At 42.3% G+C, this 22933-nt stretch overlaps 1 protein-coding gene across 1 annotated transcript in view; it reads right to left on the bottom strand.

Annotated features, from left to right (window-relative positions):
* Positions 1-22933, bottom strand: part of CFAP299 (cilia and flagella associated protein 299) — a 221640-nt gene that overhangs the window by 19990 nt on the left and 178717 nt on the right. Inside the window, 1 exon segment of the mRNA XM_040582333.1 lies at positions 8539-8680. Coding sequence (XP_040438267.1) covers positions 8539-8680 — 142 coding nt within the window.

The following is a 22933-nucleotide window of genomic DNA, read 5'->3' as shown; positions in this document are numbered from 1 at the left end:
TCTTGAAGTAGATGAGGCTGAAATGCAACCCTCAGGCTTTCTCCTGAAGGCTTACTGACTCACAAACTAGAATTCCATCTGCTCTCCATAAGCATGGGTGCCTTCAGGATATTGTGGAAATAAAATCGCTATTGTGTATCATAAAGATTTTCACAAACATAAGTATGAACTCTGTAGTGCCAACAAACAAAAAAAGATTGTCCCCCCCCCCCTTTTTTTAAAAAAAAGCACCTGAAAATTACTGCAATTACATTAACTTGGTTTTGATAAAGTATCTTTGACATGACTATCGTGGGCAGAAAAGAAGATCTTATAAAGTACTGTTGATTTTTATGTAAATACTTACTTTTCACTGATGAAATCTTAGGATGAGCAGTGAAATGGTTGGAAGCATAAGATATTTCCATACAAAGAAATACTAACTGGCACCATGCAGCAGAAAAGACAAATATGTGGCATCACAATAACCCCAAAATAAGGGAAGACTCAATGATACTGAACAAGAACTTTTTTGTACATTATCAAATTACTTGCAGACCTCTGCTGCAGCACAGGAGATAAACAGATTCAGTTCGGGGTACTGAGGAATTTTTCAACCGAATGTCTATTTCAAGACTCTGATCGCCCAGACCTCACCAAGGATGTGGGAAATATTGCTTACCCATCCTTCATTGGATCTTTAATTATTGACATAGCTTAGACAGGAGAGCTTTAAAAATGCAGCCACAAAAGCCAGTAATCACTGAGTTATCCTGAGCTCATTAGGGGTTGTTCTCTGCCTCTCCCTGCTCCTTCCCACCTCCTGAACATTTTAAAGATACTAGGTCTTTCCCAAATAACAGTTTTAAAAGTTTTAGGGCAAAGTTTTTCCAAGGAGTTAAAACAGATCCTTCAACAGACCCCTCCCTCAGTATTAATTCTGGTTCCTGGGAGTTAATCGTCAAGAAACAACCTCTGGTCTCGTAGGCCAGGTGCAGGTATGGGCTATCTATCATGGCAGCTAGGGCTTCACCCTGCTGAGCATTAGGGAGAAATTCTGTTCATGGAAAGATGAAGTGATTCATCAGTTAAACTTTAACACTGTCTACCACAAATGCACAGCTTTACCTATAGCAGCTGACAACCAAATGTTTGTCATTTGTTTGTCAAAAAAACCCCAACAATACCATCACTTATCAATGCATCGCAGGAGAATTTTGCCATCATTTTCACTAGGATATAGCTGGCAACTGAAGAAAGTACTAGTTATTCCATACAACCATCCATTAAAAAATCTGGACATACCGACATCAGCCACAGCTATTTCCTGGTCTAACTAGAAGGAAAAAGCAGTTTCTCAGACACCCGTATGCAGCAGAAATCACATGCTGCCTCAGGATCACCACACAGTGCTCTGGCTGACGTTTATACACCCAGACAACAAACCAAAAGCACAAAGTTTCCAGAAAAGTACTCGCAAAGCTGTGGGATGCTGTAGCTACATTATAAACATCCCTTTGACGTCCACTGCTAATGAGCAATACTCAGATCAACCCCACAAGGCAAACGGAAGGTGCGCCTGCCATGTCAGGGCAGATGTGTCCAGGCCGCACGGTGCTGGCCAGGCCTGCTGCCTGAGGTGCGTGACACGCTGTGCTGGGCTCAGTGCTGCCTCAGCTCCTCTCCCTCTGCATTTCACACACTTATTCTTGCTAACGAAGATTTTAAATAAACAATGCAGCTAATCACGGTGCATCACATTTTAACTTACGTGCTTCTTAACAATTCATGTGCGAACGCATTTCATTATTGAAACCCCAATCTACTGTCCTTATTCAGTTTTCTTGCTTGGAAAAGCATGCAAATACACACTTTAAGTGTTTCTCTAAATATGGAAGTAGTTAAGTGAATGCCTAATTAGGTCCCTTGTTTGTGACCTCACCCATTAGCTGCTATTGTTTCTAATATCATTAATTACACTGCAGCCCTGCCAGGAAGCCCATTCTGGTGGCCACCGTAAAGGGGTCTTTAAAAAGGCAAATTGAGAGCGTTAGGCACATTCTCCATGGGTGAGGTGTGGCTGGGTTTTGGCACATTGACCAGCAGATCTTATGCAAACAACAGGACGATTTAGAAGAGCTCGATAGAAACCAGCCCAACAGTACCAGCACATATCTATTGTCAACAGTGTCAAGAATAATTCAGTATTATTTCTGGTCCACATTAAGAGACAACTGAGGCTGGTGGGAAGACACACAGTTATCTGGTGAGGCAAGATATAAAGGATTTGATCTCGAGGCCTGAAGAGCTCCCTTGGAATGAGGGAATGCACAGGTAAGTACTGCAAAATTGTTCCCTTTATTTGCAGGGAATCAGCAAGAGGAGAAAGAACAACTGTGTTTAGGTTCCGTTGCCTTACACATCTGTCTGTGCACCATAACACTGTGTTCATGCGTAAACAGCCACGAATAATTTCTGATTCTCAAACTCCACACAGAAACTTTGACACAAATCACATTCTGGATAAGCACTTGCCCTTTTTCTGGTTTTTTTGAGAGGTTTTTCCTACTGTTCTTTTCTTTCCAGTGATAATATGGCTGCACTGACAAGGAGGGCAAGGTAGCCTTCCCCCTACATTACAATTTTTTCTCTCCTAAGAATTTAGTGATTTGTAGTTTCCAGTTGTCTTTCAAGTGTATAGTTAGTTTGTTCAAAGCTGAGAAAAGCCAATCTTTCCTCTTAAAAGACTTTATCTTTCTTATGAGATTGAAGTTTGAATTGAAAAAAAAGAAAAAAATTAAAAGTGAAAAGTAGTACTTGCTGTATTTAAATATAAGCCAGATGCGGAAGCATACATCTCCAAATTAAACATTTACTGAGTTGGCAGCAATGGAATTTTCTTTTCACACATGCAAACATCAAGTCTGAACGTACTCTCTATCTACATGTTCATCTGCTACTTGCTGTCCGTCACCTTGCATACATAAGGGGTGGTTAAGAGTTGTCTGCAGGACTTCTGCACAACCACTCCTCCCACCGACACAGTGGCCAAAATCCTGGATGCCAAACGTGAGATAGCAACATGCATAAGTAGGAACCTAATGGGTGACTGACTAAGCCATAAATACTACTGAAAGCAACAATAGCACAGGTACTGAAAATCTTCAGAAATCAGGCCAGACTACCTGTGAGTTAACACACTAAGTCTCATACATGACAAATAGCATTATAGAAGGAAAGGACTCTGGAGTCACAGATAAAGAGTGAGAAGGACACTTCTCCTCCGCACAGCTGGAGGTGGTCTCCAGCTGACACGCCTGGAGTGACACCAGCTTTGTTCTCATCTGGGCTCCCTCATTTCACATCATTTGCCACCCATTCCCCCAAAGCCTCAGAAGGAACTGGTTTGGTATTGTTGGGATATCGGTCAACAAACATAGAACACAGTGGTAAGCAAAGACCCAGATGGCTTTGTAAACATTAAGCATAATGACAAACAACTGAAAAAAAAAAAAAAAGCATCTAGTTTTTGTGAACTATAAAACTATAAAAAGTATTGCCCCCATCAACCTGCTTAAAATTGGTATCGCTTTTCTAAGAGATCCAATGAAGTTTACTCTGTCAGTTGTGGAAAAGCCATTATGAAATTGGGATGCTGAATTTCTGAATTATGAAAATGGAATGCTGAGATGTACTTTTTTATCAACCCTGAATACCTTCACACTGCAATATTACTAGCATTATGGTAATCCCTGCAAATCAGGGGGTGGAGCCTGTCTAATCCTCTCCAAGATTAGAGATCACATGTTTTAGAAACTGAAGATGTTTTTACCTTTTTCCTGAAATGAAGTTTGGACTTAACTTGTGGTCTATATCCATAGCATCTGATCATTAGAGACAGTAATGAGCTTCTGATTTGCAGGCATTCAACACCACTGAGAAGCTGATTTCTCTTGCATTAGCTGGGGTAGAGTGACACACCAAACAGATGATGAACGGGGTTTGTAGATGTACACCAAGAGTGGAGGTTACTGAAGGGTTTCCCTTTCAGAGCCAACTGAAGTAAACACACCAACTGGAGAAATAGCTAATGGTGGATCTTTCAACACAAGGATAACCTTCTGTTGTATTTGCAAAAAACCTTCTCCTGATCAACAAAACAGAAAACACCGAAACAAGCACAGCCTGTTTTCCTCGGACACCTATTCGACTTCCTGCTCTCTGAAAGCTGGAAGAAGAACCACAGTAATGGATGTCATCAAGTACAGGGCTCATGCTGCCTGGTGTAGGTGACCTGCTCTTACCTCTAGCTTCTGTAATCCTTGAATTTACAGGCAGCCACAGAGCATGCCCTGGCTGGGGAGAAAGTTTCCAGAGGCTTCAGGCTGCATTCTGGGATTACCACAACCCCTGCACATGGGTCGCTGCTGCGGCACAGCTGGAGTTCAGTTTGGCTCCTGCCACCTGCTCCTTGAGGGTGGAAAAGTTCTTTGCACATCTTCTGCTGGCCACAGTGGGACTGCCCGTGCCACAAAGCATGAAAATGCAACTTCTTCCATCTCAGCTCTCACTTGGGTCAGTGGGGTAGCAGCAATCCGCAGGGTATGGGATACAGTGGGGAAGGGAGAAGTTACCTCACACCCCACACCTGGGAATGTAATGCTGGCCATGATTTGCCTTACAGGTTTTTACAGATTAACAGATGGTATCTTAGAATATACCTGACAATAAAATGGGAGGGAATTCCAACCCCAGTTAATGAATGACTGCCAAATGCTGCGCCCACTTGCAGCCAAAACAGACCACAGCTGAAGCACAAGAGAAGAAGGGCAGAATCTGATGGGCTGGTTCTTGGCAGTAACAAAGAACAACATGTCGTGTCTGAAAGCACCCGTGTATCATGAAGCACTTCTATCGCAGATGAGGTGCATCACCACAAAGCCCTGAATGCTGGACCGCCCATGCTCAGACTGATGCATGCTGGGGCCAAATCCAAATGAGTTTCACTGTTGATGAGATAAGCAAGTGATTTCAGACCATTAGTTCAGGGTAAAATCTAGGACCTGTGTTCTACAGTAAATGGCTCCTTACCTGGCTCTGTTTTACAAAAAAAATGTGCACACTCGCAAGAAGAAATAAAACCACTGCAACCACAAGGCAAGCGTGAGAATGAAACGCTACCGTGTACAGTATCAAAAAACCTTTATCTAGCACGCTGCCACAGAAAGCCAGTGAAAAACCAGGGCAGGAGTTCACACGAAACTGAAATAGCCCAATTCTACTACAAGACATTCATTTCATCCTCCTTCACTAGGAGAGACACTCAAAGTACGGCTGATCAGACAGAAGGGAGCCCAAACTTCATCTTTTTCTATGCCGCCTCATTCAGAGAACCTTTTTGGTATGGTTCCATAGAGTGAACATTCTCCATTTTCTTTGAACAAATTGTATTACACTTGTTTCTCATCAGATTACATAAATTAGCTGACAGGGAATGGATTCAATTACAGCACAGATTCCAGACCTCTTAAGAACTGACTGCCTAACACATTCCTTTCATTTAATAAACTGGAACCAAATGAGGATTATATCATATAAATAATGCTCCCTCAACTGGGCAATGCAATAAAATGGCAAGAATACTCAGAGGAACCACGTAGATCAAATACAAAAGCCTCTGATATTACCCACCAGATTTAAGGTATGAGCATCACATAAACTTAATTGTTCAGTATTTTTCTTTGTATTGTGAACAAGAATCTGATTCAGAGGGTGCTTAAGACCAACTTTAGTATCTTCTGACAGCCTCAGACAGCTAAGGAAAAAATGTGTTGCAGCAAAGTATGGATTTCCATCTTTAAAAGATAATCTGATAGCTCTGCAAAAGATACTAACCTTTCCTGAAAAATCCAAGATTTACAGTGTCCCAAGTGACTAGAGTAAGTATGACCAAGAGCAAGGGCTATGTAAAGCTCTGAGTGAGACAATTTCCCCAAACGACTTGTTCTTTAAGAAGGCAGCATTTTGGAACAACTTAAACTGATAAAACAACTTCTAGGAACAACCACTTTTGACAGAAATACCAACCCAGTCTTTCAGCCTGAGAAGTAGATATGCCATCTATAGTCAGACATTTTTATACCTGCCTAAACACATAAGTATCCTGGGATGAAAAACATGACGAAACGACTTTGATTCAGAGGTTGACAAGGGATTCAAAGCCAAAAGCACAAGATTACACATACAGTCAAATTATCCCCGTTCACAAACAGCATTCTTGACACATTTCGAAGAAGCTGGGTAGAAAACAAAGAGGCAAAGGAACAACACTGCCAGGATGAGGGATGACCATTAGGTGTACAATTATCTGCAAGAAAATTCTCTTTAAATTACTGAAGAATGGCTGAAAACAGTTTTGATGACAGCCTATGTAATTACAATTTGGCTAATCCTAAAGCTGTATTTAATCTGGCATGCACCTACAAATACAGGATCCAGCAGGTGAAGGTCAAATTTAAGACTCCAATCAGATGACAAGATGTTTTTATCTACTCAATAAAAAGGTTTTCAGGGACACAGTAAGTTCTCTGCCAAAAAAGATCTTCAAATCAGTACTGGGACTAGCCAAGCATTTCTTCCTAGGCTTCTTCATACCCGTCCACCTCTCTGAAGTCTAATTGAACTGATGAAAAATGGGGCACTTGACTACTCCATTGGACCACGGGATACATAAATGTGGTTGAAGAATGTTTGTGACTTGATGGTGCCAGTTTGTACATGTGATGCATCACGAACAACATCATTTAACCATAAAGTGAAGGTATTTTATTTAGCCAGTGTACAATGTACTAAGACTTCAGTATACATAGGTATATTGTTACATATATATTTTTTTTTATATATATGTATATGAACCTGATTAACTACAGTGCATACATTCATACATTTATATGTAAATAAAACAAATTAGCCTTCCTGGCACTGCATACACTTTATCTTAATTGCCCTTTTTGTTCAGCTGGAAAGTTCAAATTCAGTTTTACATGTGTTACATTCTAGTTGTAAACCCCCACATATATGTAATGCTCTATTCCCTCCCTCCCTCCTTTTTTTAACAAAAAGATTAAATTAAATATCACCTGAAGCTGTATTCTACCGCTAGAAGGAATGAACATACTGAGCTGTCCATGAAGTTTGCACTGTACCCTAGTTTTGACACAAGGGAAGGAAAACCAGGTTGAAGTTTACATTAAATGAGACTTGTTCAAGTCAGAATAACCAGGACTAAGCACACCTACAGGATACAATGGTAACATTTCGTATTGGATATGACAATAATAATTTTTAAAGGCTTATTTGTGAGTCACTAATAAAATCCTACTATGTAGAAAGGACATCATATGCAAAGCAGACACAACGTCATGTTTATTCCTGTTCTTAATTCGGTCATAAACAGCAACTGTTTGTTCATCCCCGCGATTTAAAAGTGTAAAATCAGGATTTTTGCTTCCCATCTCAGGTAGTGCGGAGAGATTTCAGTATCTGCCTCATTGCTGACATCTGCTGTCCCGTGAACGAATAACACAAAACCTCCACCAGCCCACTTGTCCCCTCCAACAGTCATTCCTGCTTTCTTGCTCTGTAACATACACCAGAGCTTGACCGAAGAATATTTGCAGTGATTTGCATTACAGAAAACCACTCCCAGAAAATGGAGAAATTGCCTTAACTCCTTTGTACTGGACAGCTTTCCACCGGGAGGCAGGAACTGCGCGTGACATTGCAGCTAGTTATTGGCAGTTCTTACCTTCCGATGCACGGGAAGAGGAGACTCCAGTAACAATTCGCAACACCAGCCCGCTGAAACTTTTACAGTCTCTTCCCCCATGTCCAACAACACCTGTCTGCCATATCACATAGTGCCTCAGTGCTAAGCACGGCCCCAGGGCTCAGTCAGACTGCCAGCTTTGCTGCACCAAGCCTCTTCAACTTGGCCACAGAAGTGTACAAACATCTCTGATACGTTTGTCTCTGGGCACTCAGGCACAGGGTATATTTTAAGAAAAAAAATATTCTTCAGTGAAAAAGCTCACTGACGATGTTTCTCATTAGTCACAGGTAACACACCAACTTATTTGCCACCAGAAGACCTCTGTGGGTGGCCTACTTCCAAAGCAAAGCATCCTCCCATGGATTCTGTGGAGACCAGGCAAAGCTAGAGATGTTCCAGCAGCTGCTGACTGCAGCTACATGGCCTGTGGCATCTCCAGAAGCATGCTCTTACAGATCAAAGCATGTCACTATTTACAAACTTGTCAGGGTAATGAGCGATGCAGAGACAGGCAATGGTTGTAATGTCCTGATAAACCTTTATGCTCTGAACTAAAAAATCTCACAGGGACCCTTCTCAAAGACATCCTCCACAACTAATTCTGAACCAGGCATTTGCCTTTCAGTGAAAAACACTTTCACAAGCTATCTTCCTACTCAAAAACATTTAAATCTTTCTCTTTATATTGCCTAAATGCAAATAAATGAAAACAAAGCCAAGATAAATACCTCAGATCAGTGTTCCAAGGGAAGAGTCATTTCTTCCCACTGAAGTAGACTTCAAAATCACCTGTTGTCAGTCTGTGTGCATACTCAATGTATGCAGATACCTGCTGATGATGAGTGTTTCAGTCACAAATGAAGATGACGGGCATGAAAACACAAAGGCAGCCACAAATGAAGAACAGAAACACACATTTTTGCACAGATTTCCATATAAAACCGTATTTAGAGAGTAGGTAAGTCTTCAACTTCACCTGGGCTATGCTTCCATTAGGAGTTAAGACACTTAAGAATAGGTTGTAATACACCATAATTTAAGACACGCTTGGCATCACTGCAGTAAAAGTAAATATAAATGTGGTGTCATGCAACATACCTTTGTGTATTCCCCACATTTCCCGCTGCCACGTTAGAAGGGTTTTCCCAGACTGTATCTCCCAGTTCCTGTACTGTTTCATTCCTAAAAGCTAATGAGTTCCAGAGCAAAAATCTGATCATTTCAATACAAGCAAAAACACAGCCAAACAAAATCTGTGCCTAGAAATAAAACTGACTAAAGCAAGGTGGCTACAAGTAGGAGAACGTATTACCCACTGAGCTGCTGCACCTCCATGTGTCAGAGCCAAATTGAAGGTGGCAGCGAGGCACCTGGAGGACAGCAACACATTCAGCAGCGGTTCCAACTGCAAGAGATTACTTTCTGCCTTAGGGCTGCAACACTCGCAAGAACATCTCTGATGCTGCCAAGATGCACGTCACGGACAAAGGCACCGATGGGATGGCTTTTGATACCACTTGTCACTGTGAAATCCTGTTTCCCCATTCACTTCCTATTCCTCCTCTGCTCCTTTACCTTTCATTTGCTTTATTTTCCAACTGAACAGAGAACAGGTCAGGAGAAGGCAATTCTTTTTCACACACTACCACAACACAAAAAGCAAAAAGAACTGGTAGGATGAGAGTGGACTTGCAAGACTGAAGGATTCTTGCATCTTGGGATCCACCTAAGAAAAACTAAACGTTGAGTATAGAGGTTACCAGGTAGGTGAGGTATAACGCTAATTGTTAGCTGTATGAATGCTTGTTTTTACTCAACTGAAATTAGATGTTATTTCTTTTTGGAATATGGGGGAAATAGAAACAATACCCCATGGAAAGTTTTCAAAAAACATTTTTTATTTTAATAGCAGTAGATTTCTAGAGTGTAATGGTTTATCTGGCAAGCCTTTGTTATACTCAAGACATGTTTCCTTTTTTTCCAATTTCACATTTAATTTTATCAAAACATGTGTTACTCATTGTGCAATTTTGTACCATCAACATTGATATGAAAAGCCAGAAGAATCTCCTGCAATACATAAAAAAATCTTGAAATAGATGTCTCCTCCCTACCCCCAGCGCCCCCCATTTTGAACCACCAATTTATGTGTCTGGAGAACCATGTAAGGGCAGATATGAGGTAATGATAAAAATATGACATCCCCAGCACACAGAAAGGCAACTGTACACGGCACCCACACTTAGATACAAGAGCAGGTGTGTGTCACGCATCTGAAAAAGGGATTTATTGTTCTTCAAAAAAGCTAGTTTTAAATGAACGCCTTGGCTTGCACAGTATGATCCGATCATTTAAAAAAGCTGGCGGGTGTTACAGTATTTCTTGCAATGTTAAACAGAGGGCTTCAAGGCTCTTCTGCTTAGAAAATTAATCTCCTAAAATCAGCTACAAGTCAACATAGACTACCATCAAAATTGCTTTACAAACTCCATGAGAGGAACCAGAACATCTAAACAACTATGTTGTATGTTAAAGGTAAACTTTTGAGGCCTTCTCCTCAAAATTAAAGGCCTTTGATCCTTCTCATCTGCCAACATCGTTTCTGTTCTTTCCTCATCCGTGATTCATTTCTACTCATGTATAAGCATTCATTCATTAACTATGAATCAGCTTGAATCTTCTTGTTATTCTAAATTTTTTAATTGTGTCCCCCCTTCTCACCACTGAAAAGACTTGTATAAATTTGCACTCTTTCCTCCCAAAACAATAAAGCTGTTGACTGAAAAGTAACTGAAAAAGAGAACAGAAATACCCTAAAACCCAAAACAGGAAAAATTTCTCCTAAAAGTCTCTTCATTACTCTTCTGATTTGTCTCTAACACAAAAAATTCTATTAAGCACAGAGTCTGTGCTTTACATCCACCCGTGTGTGGGTGATGTAAAGGTGAAAAAGCTTTAATTTAAGATGGGTTTTGAAAAGTATGCTTACATATAGAGTTTGGGCCTAACAACTGAACCTATTTACAACTGCAGTAAATTTACTTTTAATTACTACAATTTACAGCAAAGTAGAATAGACTAGAACAGAACAGCTCAGTTTGAAGGAACCTACAGTGACCAGCCATGGAGTTTCTTTTCCCACTCTTCTGGTCAGATGCTAGAGGCACATGGAAGTGGGGTGTCATGAAGGACCAAGGGAGGAGTTCTCGTAGCTTTAATGGAGTAAATACCAGCACCAATGCTGCCTTCAGCACTGGCATGCAGAGGTGCAAGTCTGCTAAAAGCCACAGAGTTGTGTCTAATTGCTTCAGCCATAAATTTGGCCCATAAATGCCTGCACATCCCCACAACAAAAAAACGGTGGTACTGATGCTTTTGAGAGCCCCGTGGGGAACTCATCCCCCCTGCTGGAGATGAACCCTGTATTTTGCCAGTCAGGAAATGCATACGAGGATGTGTTCCTCAGCTATGTGCAACAGGGACACAAACCAATGGATTCAAAAAGCCTTAGCTGCATTCAAGGACTGTGACGTACCCAAGAGAACAAACAATACATATTTTCTTCAGAAGTTTAGATGAGTCTCAAAAACGTGGCTGCTGGACTTGTTATGCTTCTTCCAGTACTGACGGAGGAAGCAGTGGGACAGCTGTGCTTAAGGCCAGTGGTCTGAAGAGTGTTAGCAGGTGAGAGGACAGCTACTGGAAATGCTTCGAGAGCCACCTCTTACCAGCTAGGATTTTACCGAGTACACATCCCACACATGCAAGTTCAAGCAAGTTATATGAAGAAAGCTCTAACTCTTCACAGGTGGCACAAAGGGAGGTTTAAGCCTGCAGTGAAGGGAGATGTAGTATTTGGAGGGGATAACTATAAATGCCTCCATGTATTTACATTTATTTTTTTATACAAATATCAATCTCTCCATGGTGAAGAGGCTGAGGCAGTGAATAAAGTTCAAGATCAGCAGGATCCTACATTTCTCTGCATATCTTTCTCACTTCCACCTCCAGTAATTTTTACAGTAGACAAATATTGTGCGATGCCAATGCTCTGATTATTCCAAAACCATTCGCAGCTGCTGCCTCCTATAGGCAAAAGCAGAACGTGTATAAGGAGTTGCACTTGGCTATGCTAAGTATGGGGGCACTTTCTTCAGGAGTGTATGCATGTGAACCTTGGAAAAGACTAATAGCAACCTGTCACATTTCAAACTAGATTAAAGAAATACAACAAAGCACAGTGAATAACCAGTTAATTCAGACATATATTGATCTTCTCGACTACATGGAGTATTTGCACAACATCATTGCCATCACTGTTTGCTTTTAATGTGCTGCCCTACCAGAGCATTCCAGTGTGTTTCTCCCATTGTCAAAATCAAGTAAAATTTGCACTGGCTTTACCCAGCCCAAAATCAGATCCTATGCTATCAGTTAGAAACATTGGAGGTAGGACAGTTAGATGGGAACAAACACAGAAATAAGATAACGCCTGAGTACTTCCAGTACTTGAAGCAGCAAGGTGTTTGATTTGTTACTTTTTTCCCCCCAACACTAGAGTTTCAGTTACCTTGGATAGTATTTGGGGTATTTTTCTGTACCAAACCTAAACTACAAAACTTTTGTAAATTGTACACCACAGTACGCATTGCTTCTTAGAAATCCATATATCGAGAAATACTGTATGTACTGGGTGGGCCTTCTTGTTGACAGCACACATCCAACCAATCCCTAAGGTCCACTCCAGCCTCCTGCATGCACTTCTGATTTGAATAGCAACCTGAGGGCTGTTTCATCAGACTCATTCAAATGAATGAAACAAAAGGGTGCAATCTTTGTGTCATGCTCCAAATTTGTGAAAGTAAAAAAGGAAGGCCAGAAAAGCTGTTCAATCAGGAAAAATACAAACACAGCTTTCCTTTGGCCATCATTTGCAAACACTGCAGACTCAATTCTCACATATATTAATGCCATTATATACAGCTGAGGAAGTATAAAAGGTTTTTAGAAGAGGCACATACTACATTTACCTCCTGCTTACAGTTTGCTAGCACTAGGCTGCGTAGGAGTCTGGCCCATACCTGCACTGATCTGGGTACTGGGTTTTCCTGGGTTTTGTAGCATGTTCTTCATGCTGTGCTTCAAAAGCTACTAAAATCATCTGCTTAAAAGGCAGGATTGTGCAACCACAAAGGCATTCCACCTTTATCTTTAAAGGAAACAAGCAATTCTGTGCACAATTTCCACAATACCTGAGAAAATACTGTCTATGTTGGGGCCTAGTTCCATCTGTGAACTTCTAAGTTGTAAGAAAAAGACCCAAAAAACTCCACCTGCCAATGATTCCCTCCTATATAAGGTACTTCGTGTATTGGATTATGTTTTCAAAAACTGGTTTTGATTGCCAGCACGACCTTAAACACGGACACTTAAATGCCAGGACTTGCCCATCATTTGGGGTATACATGCATGCATCATGAGACAGGTTCAATGTTCATCAAAGACAGAAGACCCACTTCCACTTACACTGGCGAGAACTGACCAGACTTGCTGGATTGGAGATAAACTGGTTTGCATTTTTTCCTACTTCGTTAACATTACAACAAAGAATTATGTTCCTCACCTTAAGCTAAATTTGGCTCTTTGAAATAACTTGATGCCTGAAGGATCATTTCTCTCTTGTTAGAGCACTAGGGTGGAACTAAGGGACCTGGCCAAACACTCCACTCCTCTGTGCCCCACTTTTCACTTGGAGAAATCCGTATGAGCATTCACCCTTCATCACCATAACGCAGTGTTAGTCCAACCTGCAGTTTTCATTTGCTGCTGAGTATGTGGTTTAGTGATGGACTTGGCAGTCCTGGGTTAATGGTTGGACTTGATGGTCTTAAAGATCTTTTCCAACCTAAATGATTCTATGATTCTGAGTAACGCTGCTTATGAAAGAAAAGCTATTGATGCAGATAAGCCTTCTGAGGAAGACGTCAATTTTGTGATAACTCCCACATACTGGAAGGCTGTCTTCTTTTTCTTCATAAGGTGATGCTGCAAACGGGCTCTCCAGAGCTCAGACCATTTTTCTGTGCTAGCAAAGTATACAGCAAGGGCTAACATCATTTATAGGACCAATTAATATCCCTGAGAGTGGGAAAAACAACAGGTACTTTTCAGGGATTCAAAGGTATGGGTGTCAATTATCTAGCTCTCCCACAATCTTTGCCTTTAATCTATCCTTACAGCAGGACATTCCTACTCTGAAAGAAAACATTTCAATATAGGCTTTTCTTTCAGCACCTCCTCAGCACAGTTTGTGGGCACATCCTACATGCTAATTAAAGATGTTTTTTAACTGCATCCAAGGGCTCTGCTGGACTGGGACCTGTGAGACCACAAATGAACTGGAGCTCACCATGATTCAGCTTTCTTTGAAATTATTGCAATGCAGGCATGTTCAAGTGCTGTTTAGCTGGGGAGAGAGAATATAAATGGGAATATAAAGAGACCAGCCTTGCTGTCTGGTCAAACACTCTTGTAATGCAAGCCCTTTAATAGCATGCCAAACTGAAGGTAGATGATGGGAAAGTAAAGACAGACAATATTTAGGAGGCAGTTACTAATTCACTGAGGAAGCTCTTTTCATGTGGACAAAGTCACAGGTGGGGACCCAGGGGTACAAGCACAATCAGGCTGAAAGGGACAGGCATAAAATACGTTACCAGTTGAAACATTTTTAATGAGTAGAAATTTATTTTTGTTGCATAGTATGTGCCACCTGCAGATCACGTTACATCTAATAGAAATACCAGTGGGCAACAGTAGCCAGAGAAAGCACCTCATCTCTGTATCTTTAAACCACATGCTATTACCATTTCTGCTCTACAAGTAGGAATAAATTGCTGACCTGTTCTTTTGGTTAGCTGGAAGTGAAAATAGCGTAAAATAGAGGCTTACAGGTTGGGATTTACCTCCTGCATGATTTGATTTTGGGTGAAAGGGGTGGGGTACAGAGGAAATACATTGTCCTTTTAATAGGAAGATTGAACACTGCTCAAGCAAGGCTAGAATGTGCTCTGTGCACATTCCCATGTTTCCATCTGGAAATACCATTCTCTTACTTAGGCTAACTTTGAAACATCTCTAAAACTTGTAATATGTCTGAAATTACTTCAGTTTCCTTCTCCTATGCTCAAAAATGCCAAGCGGTCCTTTGGAGAACACACATCTTTTACCCACTTATTACTGTCCACAAGAAGAAGAACCAAGGACTCAGAGTAAATAGGATCACAGCAGCCTTTAGTCTGCTTTCTTCTCATCTATCTAAAATAAGCAGGATATAGTCTAAAGGTAAATGCAAATTAAAAAAAAATTAAAGAAAGAAAGGAAGAAATACTTACACATGCAAACACAAATATAAAGTTTATGTTTGCCTTGGGTTTTTTTCCTTACTTAAAGTATCTTCAAGCTCTGACCTTAGGAGTTAGATAGCATCTCTATACACCAACCCCTAAATGCGGGATTCCAGCCCCAGAGAGCACTCCCTGGTGCTAACCTGGGACACCAGAGCATGCAGAAGTACTCTTGGATATTTTATTCAGTCAGCAGAAACACAGAGACAAAAACTGTGCTGTAATATAAAGCAGTATGTGCTGTACCTTGTACCAATTGGTAAAACTCTTCTGTGGTTCACAGGGACCTAGCTCATGCTGGTGTTGCAGGAATAACACTGAGAGCAGACCACACAGCTGCTAAAATTATTAGTTAAGGCCCACCACCTCAGTTGTCAGGCAAGGTGTGGCTTTCACAGGGATAAGCAGCAGACTGCCATAGTGAAGGGCTTCAGGCTTTCCTTAGCTACTGCCTGTATTCTGCACATTTATGTACCAGGCAAAGAGCATCAGATGCAGCATTTAGGGGCTGTTTTCAAGGCAAAGGCTTTGAAAGATATTGAGGGCAGGGCTGCTCTCACCTGTTGGGCGGCTCAAGTCTAAATTCAGCCCTAGCTCTGCTGCATACAGCCTATATCATTTTTTTTTCTCTTTTTCCAAAGACCTTTGCAGTTTGAGGATGTAGGAAAAGAAGCCCATTTATTACAATAATTTAAATAAGCAACCAAGACATGGAAAACGTGTTTCTCTGTCCCTGGGGTCAAATTCTTTGAGAAGTCAACTGTGAATGCCCACTATCTTCATCCATCCAACCAGGCACCTTCATATTTATGCCCTGAGAGCAGCCCCTGGCTATTCAGGTGGCAGAGCCTTTGCGCAGACGGGTAGATACCCTGTCTCACTGAACTTCAGCCTCAGGCCAGTACAGCAGCACTGCCTGACAGGACAGCCGGAGGAAGCACAGCCCAGCTGCTGCGCTGCCTGTGGCGATGGTCCTCGGGGCTGGCCATGTGGTATCACTCCGCAGCAGCAGCTGGGGTGCGAGTCGCAGGTCCACAATGGAGCTGGCCTTCTTTAACAGTTCCCTCTGCTCCCCTGGTGTGGTTCTGGGCACATTTCAGAAACACAGGCACCAAGACACATACACACAAATAACCTAACCAAGCTTTTTTGAACCTGGGAAGCAGCATTTGTGGGAAAGGATGGCTGGCCAAGAGGCAGATGTTCTAGCTTTCAACTCTTCAGAGAAAAAAAAAATAAATCTGGTTACCCTTCAGAAGAAGAAATGTTTGCTATGTATGTGAAACATGTGCTTCCCAGTCCCTTACTGTTAAGTGTTCAGCAGCTGCTGCGACTGGAAGAAGCTCTGTGGACTGTGAATTTGCTTATCTATGTAAACAGAGTGTTGCCTCAGTTTGAAAACAGTATTCTGGCTGAGAACAGCCTGCTGAGAGCGTGAGTTTAGATTAATTCTGTTAGCATTAAAATAAAGAAGCTTATTGAAAACAGAAATGCATACAGAACCTAAAATCTTCTCAGACATAAGAAGTCAACATTAGCAGTGCGCAGGTAGCCACAGCCTTTGGGTTCATCAAACGTGGATCGAGGCATGTTTCCCTGACAGAGGAGCATTCGCTCTCCGGGTCAATGAAAGAGTGTTACTGCAGGTAAGGCTCTGGGCAGAATGAATAGACATAAGGATGAAAAAAACAGAAATATAAAGGCAGTTTTCTGTGGGGAGGAGAAGAGGAAAACAACAAGAAACAAGACAGAAAAGCTTAAAAAAACCCCAAACAAACCAAAAAGACAAGGCAGTGCAGGATCCCCCCACCCCACCTGAATTTAAGTGTGGAACTGGGTAGAGGAGGGCTGCTTTTCAATTAAGACATATCAACAAAGAGATAACTGCAGATGCTTCCCAAAATCTTTCTGGGAAGCAAGCTTTTCTTCAAAGCTGCTGAAGAACTACAAGCCTTTCAGTAGATTCAGAAACACAAAGCCAAAACCAAAAAAACAACACAGCACATGAAGAGGGAAAGCTGAGGGAAGAACACCCAGAGGAGCTGCCATCTCAGCCTCTTTACGCTCTCTCGAATGAACAAAATCTTATTGAACCACATTCTCTACAAAGATGCTGGCTGAAAGTGCGACTCCATGGAGCTTCTCTGTGCCCCACAACAGGACCGCGTATATCACTGTATGACTATGCTGCTGTGATCCCACAGGAGGCGAAATGAAAACCAGGGGGTTTCTAGCTGCTCAGGATGACACCTTATGCCTGCTACAGAAACCAAGTTCCTGTCTGCTGCTTCCAAATCCCTCTGCCAGCCCCAGCGTATTTTTCAGTAGCATCCAGCCGAGAGGCAGGATGCAGGATTTAGGGGATGTGGGGCCATGGCAGCTCTCCGTTGTGGGGAGATGGGGAAAAAGTGCAGGCTGAGTGAGTACCTACTCCAATGCTACAGCCACAGATGGCCTTGCACAGAGAAACAGACTTTAAAGAACAGAAAAAACGTCACAAAGAGGCTCCTTTGTCGATCAAAATCTTCCATGACATTTCATTCTATTTCATTATTTTAAAATAGCATCCTTGAAACTTATTTTGGTAAAAAGAACCACTTTGTAGGTAGAGTCCCTACTGAAATACCTAGATGGTTTCACCTATTTCTCACTATTAGCCCCAATGCTGAGCTCTGTTTGAGCTCTGCTTGTATTAAACTTTCACCAGTTTTGTTTTCCTCAGCTAAATGCCTTTTTTGTGGTGGGTTTTTTCTTTGGCATTTCAGTGCCAACAGTAGTCTAGCACTGAAACAAACCAGAAGGAAAAAAGCACCACTAGCTTCTCCTCTCATTTCACTTCAAACGCATCAGCTCAGGGTGTGTTTGATAGCCACATATTTTACTGTCAGTAGCAAGTCAGTGGTTCTTGAGTGTCAACAAATACATATACACACACACATATATTCCAAATCATCTTCACGGCTGATGCTCTGTCATAATAACTTTGACATGAAACCTCAAGCATCCCCAACAGAAAGAGTGAGTCTCAATCAAGAATCACTGGAAGAAAGGCTGACTCGTATCTTCCAAGTTTTCTTGAGGATGTGAGTAAGTGTCCTTATTCCTGTGCCTGAAGGAGCCCAGACAGAAATCCCCTTGAGCACACAGCGACAGCAGCCAGTAAAACCCACTCGCCTGGACTGCTCTAGCCCCCACTGTGCTGCAAGGGTCTGCGGGGCAGGAAAGGATGTTGTTACTAGGAGACAAGGCTGTGCAGGAGCCCGTCAAAGGCCACAGCAAGAGCCAGAGATGCTGAGATAACCCCATTACACACAAGCCACAGGTTTGGCAAGGGCCCCTGGGCTACTTGTTTTTGACACAGATGGCAACGTCTGCAGCTTGTAAGTGAATAGTAATAGCTGAGTCTGCCTGAACAAGGCAGGAAAGGCATCTTTCCTGGATCAGGACTACGCTGGCCACATGACACATTCACTTACACCAGAGAAATTATCTTTTTCTGTACCCTGTCTATACAGAAACCCAGAGAACTGTACGCTAACAATAATTGCATCCTATCAAGCTACCAGCTCCAGTTCTACAGTCTACCCATAACAAGGATGCACAAAGGTAAAACACCACTTATTAAAAGGGATTTGCTGGCTGATGGTAAAAGGCAGTGGTCTGATCCTGGGAAAGCTCTGTCTTTGGGTCACAAATGCAGAAAAGAGGCAGATTAAAGTCCACCAAAATCTTTTCCTGTCCCTGAAGGGACCAAGAATAGACCTGCAGCTCAAGCATTTCCTAAACCAGGGATATCTATAACTCGCCTATTAGGTTTTTTGATTAACTCTTCCCTGTGAGCTAAAGGATGTGTTGTGCATCAGACAGCAGAAGCTATTGCAAGTGTAGCTGAATATACCATCAGCTCCAAGTTTGCAAAAGTAATGACAGATTTGCCACTCACCCATGGTGCCATAGGAAATGAATGTGCAGAGAGAAACAGAAATTCAAGTCACTTTTCTAGCTCATTCACTGAAAACATAGCTTTCTATTTATCCTGCTAAAATGTATAAAAGCTGTGTAATTATTAGATAGATAAATCATTACATAAACTAGCAAAAGATTTCAGCCTGGAAAGTATGCGAGAAGAAATGCAGCCTGTTTTTTCCAGAATCTCAACTTTCAAAAGTCCATAAATATTACTTAAGGGTTTGGGGATGGGTTTTTTCTTTTCAGCTCTCTCTCCTGTACCTGCTCCATCGGAAGGGCATCAAAGTATTTTCCCTGGCAAACACCGAATTTATGAACAAATAAGTAGTGAGCCATGAGAAACTAGAATAATAAGGGTCTGCCTTAAAGTCAGTGAAGCCTGCCCAAATATTGTACCAACTGGATTTCCATGGAGGAGCCTGCCCCCGAGACAAGAGCAGTGCTGCACAGAGGGCTCCTGTATACATGTCGGTCATCCTTGTTCTTCCTCTGTTGGGAAAAAAAAAGAAAAAAAAAAAAAAGAGAAAAAAAAAAAAAGGATACATTTTCTGTTAATTGGCCAAGAAACCTTTCAGGGCCCCAGACCTGTCCTGCTTGACTTTCCCCCCAGATGCGTGTGTCCGGGCAGATGCCCAGCCAGGAGAAGCCTCCCCACAGCACCCGGCCCTGCAGGCCTGTGGGATGAACAATCCTCCAGTGTTCAGAGTGCTGCAGGTGTCTCAGGGTGTCAGCTGCCTGCTATTTATTATTGGTTTGCTGTGTACAGGGAGGCAGGCCAGGCCATCACTAACAACTCTGTGCAAATGGGTCAGGGAAAGGAAAATAAAGCCTGCGCAGCAGGAACCTTTAGGGGCTGGGGTTTTGCTGGCAAGGCCTGGCTGCGTTCCTCTTTAGGTGCTACTTAGAAATTGCTACTTGTTTGACTTGGAAGCAACTTCACATAACTGGGGCTGTGCAAGACATGCGTCGCAGAGAAACCAGCTGGAGGCAGGTGTGCTGCTTTTTTATTTCAAGTCGTACCAGAGGAGCACTTCCTCTGCCCAGTTCTGAGGGGTATTCTTTTTTGAAGTCTGTTTATATAATTTGTTTTTCAGTGGAGAAAAATTACTGTAAAAATAGTACAGGATTCATTTGCATGTCTTTGAACTTGAGGGGCTTGTTTTGGTTTTTTTGTTTTCGTTTTCTTTTGACAGGGTAAAAAAAAAGACCTCTTACAATTACATGGAAAAATATAAGCAAATAACTTTCCAAATTCCAAATATTTTCCTATTTTCCACTGACCTAAACCACGATCCATGCCGCCCCTTCGGTGCTGATAATGGTTGCAGAACGTCTCACAGTTTCATTTTTTCTCGGGGGGATTATAAAACGGGATTCACATGTAGCTTTGGGATTAGACAAATAGCTCAACTTCAGCAAACCAGATGTCTCCAAAGCTGCTGTTTAAACCACGGCCGAGAGAGCATGCTAGCACTGTGAGCAGAGCACAGGCATGCTGGTCGCAGGCCTGGGGACTGCAGCTGAGGGAAGGTCACACAGCCGGGCTGTCAAAAACAGCCTGGGAAATTCGATGAGGAAAGCAGATCTCCCTGCTCGCCCTGCTGGAGGAGCTGAGGCAGCCCAGCCCGGCTGCCGCACAGGGCTCTGCCTGGGTGTGCACAACCCAGCAGAGCGACCCAAGCACCCTCCCCTGGATCAGGGCTTTGTCTCACAAGACGTGGAGAATGTCTTGGCCAACAAATCTACAAAACTCAGCGTTACTTTGTTCTCAACTGCCATAACCTGTGCTCACCCCAGGATGTCCCACTGCCTTGGCAAACGTGGTGTTTTGACAACCTAGAGCTCCAGTCACTGAGGCAAACCACAGGGCCAGGGCTATGCTGGACGCTTCCGCTCTGCGGCAACAACCCCCAAGAGCAATTTACGTTCAGAGACTCTGTTATCTGGGTAAGTCCTCCCGTAAGGAGATACGGATACGCAATACACTATGATACCAGAACACCCTTAATTTTGTACCAGACTACCTAGCTACATGGGAATCAACAAACACCCGAAAAAAGCAACAAGGTGCATAGAATATAACAGCCTTCCTCTTGTGCGGCAAGAACTGAAATGAATACATCACCCCCTGTGCTCTGGGGTCATCTTCATGTCCATAAAAACAACTTCAAGGCAGCAATCCTGCTGACACAAGCAAGTGCTTGCTTTTCTGAAGCCTCCTCTTACTACTTATTTGTCTTTTGGGCAGCTGGAAAACTAGCTGTTTGGCAGGTCAGAGGGGCTGACTGGTGCTAACATCTACAGCCACTTGCTTCTCCAAAAGGAGCAGAATGAGCTCTTTGCTGAATTTATTCACACCAAGGTACAAATGGGTACAGTTTACTAAAACTGATAAAATGTTACTTCTCTTGATGCCACTTCTGATGAAACCAAGGACAGACAAAAAAGGCAAGGGAGAGAAGAACATGCAGCAATCAAAAACCACAGAAGTAACATACCCTAATAGAAAACCCACGAGGGTTGAACCCCAGGTATGATGACAGCAGCTTCTACAAGATGCTGTGGGCTTTGCAAACATTTTCTATGTGATCACATACACACTTCAACTCTCCTTCAGTTATGAGACCTGAAGGACCGCTCCAAAAATTCCTGCCAGATAAACATTCACTGATGGCTCAAGGTTTGTATGAAATGGTTAAAAAACAGCTTTACTGAGGTCAATCAAAACAAAACTAAGATCCCTGGCCCTAGAGAGCTGCACAAAACTTAAAAAGCAACTCAAACACACACCAAAATCCTCAAGCCTCCACAAAGGGGCACAAAAAGAAACCCAAAACGAACTAAAAGTAGAAAGACAGGAAAGGAAGTAAAATCAAATCAAAGCAAAATCATCTTGCTTTTCATGTATCACAGTTTAAATGCTTTTGATCATATAAAAGCATACTCGTTTTTTCCTGTCACCATGCACAGAAGTCAGCTGGCCTATTGATTTTGAAATCATAATTAAAAATAGGGTTTGACATACATCTGCCTAACTCTTATGTGATCTGCTCAAGATGTAAGACTTCTCAAAGGCACTTCTCTGATTCCATTCAGTCTTCCCCAACTCGAGAGCAGGTCAAGCCCGACCTGTGCTGCGGGCTCCCAAGCCCCAGCCTGCACACCCCTTCCAACCACACTGCTTCTCCGAGAGACAAGAAGGATTTGCAATCCTAACAGATTTCTCCTTTTTTTTGTGTGTGGGGTTTTTTTTTTTTGTTGTTTTTTTTTGGTTGTTTTTTTTTTGGTAAGGAGTGACCTTTTAAAACAACCCACCTGTCTAAAGAACACTCCTGGTATTTGTCAAGGATATTTGAACAGATTTGACTGTAATGAATGTCATGCCTCCAACTGTTGAACTGAACTAGTTGTTCCCATACTTCCTTTTTTTTTTTTTTTTTTTTTTTCATTTTTAAAAATGCTGTTTACTGAAACATTCATAAAATCCACTTGGCAGCCTCAGGGCTTGAACCTTAGCTGTATACCCTGTGTGTACTTAACACTGGCACTGCTGGAAGAGCCCAGGGAGAATTTTTCACTTTTGCATAGGAGCAGTTACAGATTCGTTACCCAACTTCAAGGGAGGGGGACAGGCCAGGGTCCACACGCTTGTGGTTCTGCACAGATGTGTGGCAGCGGTAAGCTCTGAAGGCACTCAGAAGTTTGCAAACTCTTCAGGGCAGGGAGCTGTTACTAACACCTATTGCTA

Source organism: Falco naumanni, chromosome 1 (assembly GCF_017639655.2).
Source record: "Falco naumanni isolate bFalNau1 chromosome 1, bFalNau1.pat, whole genome shotgun sequence".
Taxonomy (NCBI): Eukaryota; Metazoa; Chordata; class Aves; order Falconiformes; family Falconidae; genus Falco; species Falco naumanni.
Note: the sequence above shows the minus strand (reverse complement) of the source record. Positions and strands in the feature narration are given on the sequence as shown.